Below are 9,705 nucleotides of genomic sequence, written 5' to 3'. Positions count from 1 at the left end.
ATTAAAAAAAACATTTATGGTAATGTTAATTTGTCCAATCACTTTTGATCACCTGAAATGAGGAGGTTGTGTAGAAAAATGGTGGCAATTCCTAAACTTTTCACAGGAGATTTTTGTTTAACCCCTTGAAATAAACCTGAAAGTTTAAACTTCAATTGCATCTCAGTTGTTTCATTTCAAATCCAATGTGGTGGCAGCAAAACCCAAATCATGAAGATTGTGTCACTGCCCAAATAATTCTGGAACCAACCCACACACCCACCCACACAGCAAACACTCTGAACAAGCATAGCTGCAGTGTAAAGAATGGGGGTGGGACAGAGCAAGAGTATTGAACTACAGCGAAGCTGGAGTCATTGATCATATCCAAGCCCTTATGAAGATTAGTCTAAAATGATGAAGATCAAAGTTATAATATACATTTTTTTTTTATTTGAAAAAATTAACAAATCTTCACAGAATAAAAACAGGAAGCGGATCATAAACTCAGCAGAACAATTAGAAGGTCGGCCAAATCAGGTTTCATTAGCGGTTGTGTCCAGCGTCTTTGTTAGCGGTTTTGTCCAGCAGTGCCGCCTTGTGGTCATTTTCTGTGCTACATCCTGGACCCCTATAACCCATTACATAGCTGGACAGAAAAACGACTGCACTACCACCCTGCAAACTGCAGCGGCAGCCATATTGGTTGTAACAAAGAAAAAAACTCCACTGTAACCAGTGTCAGGAGGGGGCGCTAAAGCCGGTTTACTCTTCCAAACTGGATCTTTTATGCAATGGTAAAACTTGTATTTCCCAATAGATTTTCTCCATTAATATAAAACTATTTACACGTGATCATTCTTCATCAAATCTTGAGAGATAAAACGGCAGCGTTATCACAGTTCATACGGGATGCCTCGGATTCTCCGTGCGAGCTGCATGTCCTTCACAAAGAGAGTGCCCCTATTGGCCTGGTGACTGAAGAGGTAAGAATCTTCAAAGAGACTCACGAGGAAGTCCTCAGCTGACTGTGGATACAGAAGAGCATTAGTCCCTCTTAAAGTGACAGCACTCCCGGTATAATTTACTACACAGCTCGAAGGACTGATCAGATTTCACTTTTATGAGCTGTTAGCTAGAGTGATGGTGGGGGGGGGGGGGGGGTCCTGGCCTCTGGAACTCCCACAATGCATCACAACCCTTATGCAAATGTCCCGCTAGGGCATATGGATGTGTTAGAGGGGGCGGGGGCTGAGTAGTGAATCACTGCAAAGAGCAGCTCCCTCTCTGGTTGACCCATGCGTTACATGGACAGTGCATTGTATGAGATACTGACCTCTTGTAGCGCCATAAGTGCGGTGCTTTGCAAGTAGTAAAACACGCCGCGGGAATACTTCAGGCAGATCTCTCTCACCTGCAAGAATAAAAGGGGAATATCATTGACAATAAAGAGGAGCAGCCGCAGAGGACACATCCACTCACCAGGCGGAAAAACGGGGTTTTCTGAATGAGCAGATTGGTTGATTTTTGGTACTTTCTTATTTCCATCAGCGCACGGGCTCCTGGGCGGTAGCGTCTTCTTCGTTGCGTGCTCGGTCTGTGACTTGTTTCCCCTCTACCTGTAAGAAAGAAATCCATAATCACAGCTGAAAATGAATCTCCCGCTACATGGAAATTCACTGTCTGGCCGGGTTCACACGTAGCGTAAACACGGCGGATTTTCTGCAACCGATTTCATTGCGGAAACTCCACAGCGTAATACAGAAGCAGAAGAGTGGAGGAGATTCAAACAAATCTCATCCAGACGCAGCGGAAAAAAACCGCCAAACTTACCCAGATCTCTCTGCTCCTGCGTTCAACCCGGCCTCCAGGGATGATGTCTCATCCCATATGACTGCTGCAGAACATCAGAGGGACACGTCACCATGGCTACGGGTAAGTATGGGGTTTTTTTCTACCTTCTATGGACATTCCAGCCGAAAAACTGCAATTTTTCAGCCAGAATTACCTCCGGTGCCCAGGGCCAATACGCTGTGTACTTTTACGCCGCGTATCTGCCCTGTGTGAACATGGCCTATTACCTTAATGTCCCCCAAGGAACATCAGGTAAACAGATTTAAAACATAACATGCTACCTGCAGCCACCACTAGAGGGAGCTCATTGTATATGGTTGTACATTGAACTTGGTAACAAAACAGTATGCAGTGAGCTCCCTCTAGTGGTGGCTGCAGGGAGACAAAATTATACCATGTAACTGTCTACGCAGGAGATTTAGAGATCCGTTTCAGAAAACTGTGCTCCAACTGCTGTAAAACGACATTAAGAAATTAATCAGCACAGAATGTTGGACCAAAAAAGGATATAAATGTGGACGTTCAAATTTTAAATACTTTTCTATGACTGATAATTTGGGGTCCATCAAGTCCTATTGATACCTGATTAAAGGGGTTGTACCATGAAAATAATTTTTCACCTATCCACAAGATAGGTGATAAATGCCGGATCGCTGCCGGTTGTTAACAAGAGTGCGGGTCCCAGAGGGTGGTCACTCAAGTCATTCTCTATGGCAGTGGTCCCCAACCTATTTTGCACCGAGGACCGGTTTGATGCAAGAACATTTTTGCGGGGACTGGCGGGGGGGGGGGTGGGTGGAGGGGTTAGAGTCAGTTCACACATTACGTAAATACGGCATATACCTGTATTATAATGCGGAAAAATCGGCAGCATAATACAGTAGCAGCAAAGTGGATGAGATAAAACACGTCTCATCCACACGCTGCATAAACGGAGTAGAAAAAAGGCTCAGAAATTGACGTCACAACATCGCGCCTGCCTGCGCGGAGCCGCTCACGGCAGAGTGCATAATTGGGCAAGGAGCAGTCAAACTTGACTATTTCCGGCGATCCCATAGGGAATGAATAGAGCGGTCGGACTGCAGGTTGGAAATTCTTAGATCCCTCATTTCATAATATATCTTCATGGGTGTGAGCTGTGTTCTCAGATTCCCTTCCCAGAGCCATATAGTAACGTGCTTCCTGCAACCACCACTAGGGGGAGACGATTGTGCACATGCATACAGCTCATGTTGTGCCTATATAAATCAGTCCTCAGTTTGCTCCCCCTAGTGGCGGCCTTGTGCTACAGAAATTTCTGTATGTAACAGATTTTTACCTGCATAGAAACGAACCCTCTAAGATATAAAGCTGAGAAACGGATTACAATCTAGTATTACACGACCCGAGGTTATCTGGAATTCATTTTTAAAATAAAATATATAATGAGAGTGATAAGATGATCAAGGTGCAACTTTCTCTTACTTGGCGGAGATTGAGGAGGAGCTGCAGGTTTCTTCTGCGGCTGCGCCGACTTCCTGCGGGACAAGCTTTTCTGGGGTGGTTTCATGATGATGTAAAACGCTGCTGAGAGTCATACAATCAGTTAAGCAGATAAGAGACGGTGACAATTCAGCAGAATCACAGGTGACGTAGGATAAACTGAGCGGTTTTATACTGACTGATGCCACCAATGCAAGTGACAAGAAAGTGATGACATTGACGGTGAAGATATGAGATTGCCGGATGTCAGTAATTAATGCACGCTGCATCAATGAATACAATAGATCCTCGTGGCATCAATTACCAGAACAGCGACATCAATGATCTATTTAATAATGCGGCAACAGAAGAGCTACCCGCAGCAGATCCCGCAAGCAATGGGCAGATGTTTGCAGACGTAATGGAGCCGTCTTTTCAGGCGTGATTCGAGGCGTAAAACGCCTGAAAATAGGTCGTGTGCACAGAACCTTACAGAGAATCCGTAATCCAGACAAAGGTGGGAAATTTAAAACTGGAGCAAAGGAAAAGTGGAGCAGTCGTCATGGAAATGAAAGGCCGCAGCTGGAGGACGATGAGCTGCAACAATGCAGTACAAATATACAGAAATAAAACATCTAATAATCCATATGATCTCTAGACACGCAGCAGCGAAAATGTATAAAATCAACACACACGATAGACGAGGAGAAGAAACATTCAGTCGAGTGCGCAACTTTTCTTAGGACTCTCTGCTTTGTGCCGTTTCTCTGTTATTCCTCCTGGAAATGTAAGAATTGACAGCTGTGTGTTACCAGTTGGGGGTGTGTCCCTACAAACTGACAACGTCCAATCAGTGCTGACAGAGAGACTGTAGGGACACGACCTTTGATGAGGAGAATGGCAACACCAAGTTATCTATTAACTCCTTAATGACCGGGCATGTTTGTACCTTAATGACCAAGCCAGATTTGTCAAATCTGGTATGTCTGACTTTATCAGAGAATAACTCTGTGAAAGTTTTGAATATCCAAGTAATTCTGACATTGTTTTTTCGTCACATGTTGTACTTTATTTTAGTGGTAAAAGTAGACTGATACGATTTGCGGAAATTAATTAAAAAATAGAGAAATTGAAGAAATTTTGTAAAAATTATCATTTTTCCCTATTTTTAACTGCAATATGTGACATATGTACATACATACTGTACAATTTTTTTAATTAAATATATATTTCCATCTCTTTACTCTATTTTGGCAGCACTTTTGAAAAAAAATTTTTTTTTTTGAGCAATTTGGAGGACTTACAAATTTAGTAATCATTTTATACATTTTGAAGTACATTTTGTTTTCCTGCACCAAGCCAGGTTTTCAGAGGCTCATAGGTGTCAGAATGGTGGAAACCCCCACAAGTGATCCCATTTTGAAAACTACACCCCTTAAGGTATTTATTAAGGGGTGTTGTAAGTCTTTTGACCCCACAGTTTTTTTGTAAGAATTCATGCAAAGCAGGCGTAAAAAAATATAATTTCACTTTTTTCATAAAAGTATCACTTTGAAGACCGATTTCTGTGTAAAACGACCATGAGAATAAAGAAACACACCCCAAAATCTATCACCCTGTTTCTCCTGTTTTCAAAAATGCCCCCATTGTGACCCTAATGCATTGCTTGGACACACGACAGGGCCCGAAAGGGAGGGAGCACCCGGAGGCTTTCAGGACTCATATTTTGCTTGAAAATGTTTTAGGCCCCACTGTACATTTGGAGAGGTTTTGAGCTACCAGAGCGATAGAATCTACCCATAAATGACCCCATTTAGAAAACTAGACCCCTTAAGGTATTTATCTAGGGGTGTAGTGCGTACTTTGACCCCACAGTTTTTTGCTAAATTTAATGCATAGCAGGTGAAAAAAAAACAAAAAACACTTTTTTCATAAAAGTATCACTTTGAAGACCGATTTCTGTGTAAAACGACCATGAGAATGAAGAAACACACCCCAAAATATATCACCCTGTTTCTCCTGTTTTCAAAAATGCCCCCATTGTGACCCTAATGCATTGCTTGGACACACGACAGGGCCCGAAAGGGAGGGAGCACCCGGAGGCTTTCAGGACTCATATTTTGCTTGAAAATGTTTTAGGCCCCACTGTACATTTGGAGAGGCTTTGAGCTGCCAGAACGATAGAAACTCCCCATAAACGACCCCATTTAGAAAACTAGACCCCATAAGGTATTTATTTAGGGGTATAGTAAGTATTTTGACCCCACAGTTTTTTGCTCAATTTAATGCATATCAGGTGAAAAAAAAATATAATTTCACTTTTTTCATAAAAGTATTTGTTTGAAGACCGATTTCTTTGTAAAGCGAACATGAAAATTAAGAAACACACCCCAAAATCTATCACCCTCTTTCTCCTGTTTTCAAAAATACCCACATTGTGGCCCTAATGCGTTGTTTGGACACACGGCAGGGCCCCAAAGGAAGGGAGCACCCGGAGGCTTTCAGGACTCATATTTTGCTTGAAAATGTTTTAGGCCCCACTGTACATTTGGAGAAGCTTTGAGCTGCCAGAACGATAGAAACTGCCCATAAACGACCCCATTTCGAAAACTAGACCCCATAAGGTATTTATCTAGGGGTATAGTAAGTATTTTGACCACACAGGTTTTTCGCTAAATATATTGGAATTAGTCTGTAAAAATTACAATTTACTTTTTTTCTGAAACAACATAGAAATTTTTATTTACAAGGAATAACGAAGAAAATGCACCCCAACATTTGTAAAGCAATGTCTCCCGATTACGACAATACCCCATATGTGGTAATAAACTGCTGTTTGGACCCACAGCAAGGCTCAGAAGGGAAGGAGCGCCATTTGGATTTATGATTTTGCTGGAATGGTTTTCGGTGCCATGTCGCATTTGCAATGCACTGGAGGGACCAAAACAGTGGAAACCCCCCAAAAGTGACCCCATTTTGGAAAAACCTTCAAGGAATTTTTCTAGGGGTATAGTGAGCATTTAGACCCCACGGGTCTTTTGCAGAGTTTATTAGAATTAGGGCGCGAAAATTAATATCAACATTTTTTCCACTAAAATGTTGCATTTTCTCATTTTCACAAGGGATAAAGGAGGAAAAAAACAACCATTTTTTTATAAAGCAATTTCTCCCGAGTACGGAAATACCCAACATGTTGTCATACGTTTTTTCATTAGAAATGAGTTAACCCTTTCAGGACTGATCTATTTTTTGCTTTCATATTTTAGATTTTCACTCACCGCTTTCCAAAAGCCATAACTTTTTTATTTTTCCATCAATAGAGTGGTGTGAAGGCTTATTTGTTGCGGGACAATCTGTAGTTTTCATTGGTACCATTTTGGGGTACATGCGATTTTTTTTGATCACTTTTTATTCAATTTTTTTGCAATCCTGAGCAAAAAACAGGAATTCTGACACCGTTTTTTAGGTTTTCTTTTTGCGGCGTTCACCGTACGCTATAAATGACATTTTTACTTTATTCTGCAGGTTGGTACGATTACGGCGATACCATATGTATATAGGTTTGGTCCTTTTTTTTAGCGTTTGCGCAATAAAATGACTTATTTATAAAAAAAAAAATTTCTGTGTCACCATATTCTGAGAGCCGTAATTTTTTAATTTTTTAGTCAAAAAAGCTGTGTAAGGGCTTGTTTTTTGCGGGACGGATAGAAGTTTTTATTGGTACTATTTTCGGGTACATGCGACTTTTTGATCACTTTTTATTCTTTATTTAGGGAGCGGTGGTGACCCAAAAAATTGCGATTCTGTCGTAGTTTTTTATTGATTTTTTTTTGGGGTGTTCATCGTGCGGGAAAAACAACATTATAGTTTTATAGTCGGGGTCGTTACGAACGCGGTGATACCAGATATGTGTACTTTTTTAACGTGTTCATTTTTTTTTCTATAATAAAAGTTTTATTATAGGAAAAAAAGCATTTAGTGTTTATAGAACTTATAACTTTTATTTTTACACTTTTTTTAAAACATTTTTATTACTTTTTTTTCTTGTCCCACTAGGGGACACTTAGTCTTGCAGCTTTGATCGCTGCTAGAGTACATTACACTACACACGTAGTGTAATGTACTCTAACTGTCATTGTGACGTGACTGTCACACTGACAGGAAGCAGAGGAGGAACGGCCGGAGGCTGTTCCTCCGAGGCTTCCGTGCATGGCAACCCGGAGGTCATTATCTGACCTCCGATTGCCGTGACAAGCATCGGTAGCCCCCACGATCACTTCGTGGGGGCTGCTGATGAGCTTCAAACCACTTAAATGCGGCGACGGCATTCCGTCGCCGCACTTAAGGGGTTAACTGCCGAAATCAGCGGCGATGGTCCGCTGTCCGGCAAGACTGATGTCTCAGCTGTCGGGGACAACTGTCAGCGCGGGTCTGTCACTCTGTGTTTACACAGAGTGACAGTTTGAAATGCGGACGAAAATGAACGTCATGGTGCGGGAACTAGCAGCTGACCATGACGTTCATTTTCGTCCTTGGTCGTTAAGGGGTTAAAGATTAAAGGTTCTCTTTAATCTGTGTCAATATTGCAGGATGCGATCAGGTGGCCCTGTAAATATAGGAGGTGTCCATTTGCAATAGAAATGAATGGATGAGTATTTTTATCTGCAATTATGGTCCGTAATGGAGTGTGAGGTGTGTGCCAATATACAGAGCTTTACTAGCCTATTCTGCTGCCTTAAAGGGAATGTGTCGCGAATTAAACCTTTTTTTTTTTTAAGTGTTGTTACTTATTGCTATTATATTTTTTAAGTTTTTTGCTGTATTTTTTTTTTTCTTCCATATGGTGGAAAGTATTAAAAATTAAATAATAATTTGACATGTTTTCCTATGTTGGCCACCAGGGGGAGAACTTCCCAGAATTACAGCAAGGTGAATAAGGCAAAGCAACCTGACTCACAGCTGCCGTAAATGTGGGAGGGAATCTCACCCCCCCCCTCCCACAAGCCAGGAAAAGGTGTCTTCAAATTGCTAAGCAGTGTCCGGCAGCCATTTTGGGTGTGATTCTGCATCTGGCAGAAGTTATAGGAAACACCAAAAGGCTAAGTGTATGTTCACACGCTTACTAAACAAAGGGAAAACCGCTCCTGATTTTCAGCCATTTTTTAATCTAACTCACTTTTTACGGCCGTTTTTGGAGCTGTTTTTCTATAAAGTCAATTAAAAACGGCTCCAAAAACGTCCCAAGAAGTGATGTACACTTCATTTTGGCGGGCATCTTTTTACGTGCCGGTTTTGGAAAACGACCACGTAAAAAACGCCCTGTCGGAACAGAACGCCGTATCTCCCATTGAAACCAATGGGCAGACGCTTGCAGGCGTCCTGCTTCCGATTTTTCAGCTGAAAACACTGCGTGTGAACATACCCTTAGAATGATGAAAGTGAAGAGAATGACTTTTCAGTTGACCGGTTCACACGCCGTGTATTTTTTGCACATTTTACGTGCCAAAAAGCACATTAAAAAAAATGCTTGATTACACTTGATTTTGCACAACTAGAGATTTATCGTTCGGGGGTCTGGGAAAGCTGGGTGACCACCATTACCCCCTCCTACTGGAGTGTGTTTGGGGATGTGACTAATGAACCTTTCACACTCCAGTAGGAGGGGTAATGGTGGTCACCCAGCTTTCCCAGACCCCTGAACGATAAATCTCTCTAGTTGTGCTGAGACTGAGAGGTTCATTAGTCACATTCCCAAACAGTCTCAGCACAACTAGAGAGATTTATCGTTCAGGGGTCTGGGAAAGCTGGGTGACCACCATTACCCTTCCAACTGGAGTGTGAGAGGTTCATTAGTCACATCCCCAAACAGTCTCAGCACAACTAGAGAGATTTATCGTTCAGGGCTTTCCCAGTACAGTTGCATCATGTGTCCTTCATACAAGGGGGGGGGGGGCCCGTCGGGGGTCACGAAAGCGGGGGTCTGTGAGATAGAGAGTGGGACAGAAAGAGACACACACCTTACCTGCAGTGCAGCTGGTCTTCAGTATGGCGCCTGCTATCTCCCTGCAAACAGCTGCTCTGCTGTGTGACTCTGACCTGCGTCTGCGCAGTACAGAGACAGAGAGCAGAGTCAATGGAACGGCTCCCGTTCATTGACTCCTATGCCCTGTAACTGCCGTATTCCATCTCTGTATGCGTCGTTAATCGACACATACAGAGATAAAAAAAAATGGCACCCCCATAGAGTAAAAGAAAGAAAAAAAAGAAAAAGGAAAAGTACAACACAAATAAATAAAATTTATTTTAATGACATACTAAAAGCAATATTATATAGAAAAAAATAATTTTGTGATCATCCTACCATATATCCAACTTTACAGGTGTTTAGAAAGGTGCGGAGTAGAGAGGGAA

The 9,705-nt window shown here is 42.0% G+C and overlaps 1 protein-coding gene across 1 annotated transcript; it reads right to left on the bottom strand.

Moving 5' to 3' along the window:
* Positions 1 to 456: 456 nt before the first annotated feature.
* Positions 457 to 1,592, bottom strand: LOC142761189 (histone H3-like centromeric protein A). The gene is made up of 3 exons (XM_075864383.1): positions 1,462 to 1,592; positions 1,316 to 1,393; positions 457 to 1,007 (listed from the first exon to the last, which is right to left on the bottom strand). Exons 1-3 carry the CDS (start codon positions 1,525 to 1,527, stop codon positions 876 to 878), a joined length of 276 nt encoding a protein of 91 aa, XP_075720498.1. The 5' UTR covers positions 1,528 to 1,592; the 3' UTR covers positions 457 to 875.
* Positions 1,593 to 9,705: the final 8,113 nt, after the last annotated feature.

Source organism: Rhinoderma darwinii, chromosome 4 (assembly GCF_050947455.1).
Source record: "Rhinoderma darwinii isolate aRhiDar2 chromosome 4, aRhiDar2.hap1, whole genome shotgun sequence".
Taxonomy (NCBI): Eukaryota; Metazoa; Chordata; class Amphibia; order Anura; family Rhinodermatidae; genus Rhinoderma; species Rhinoderma darwinii.
Note: the sequence above shows the minus strand (reverse complement) of the source record. Positions and strands in the feature narration are given on the sequence as shown.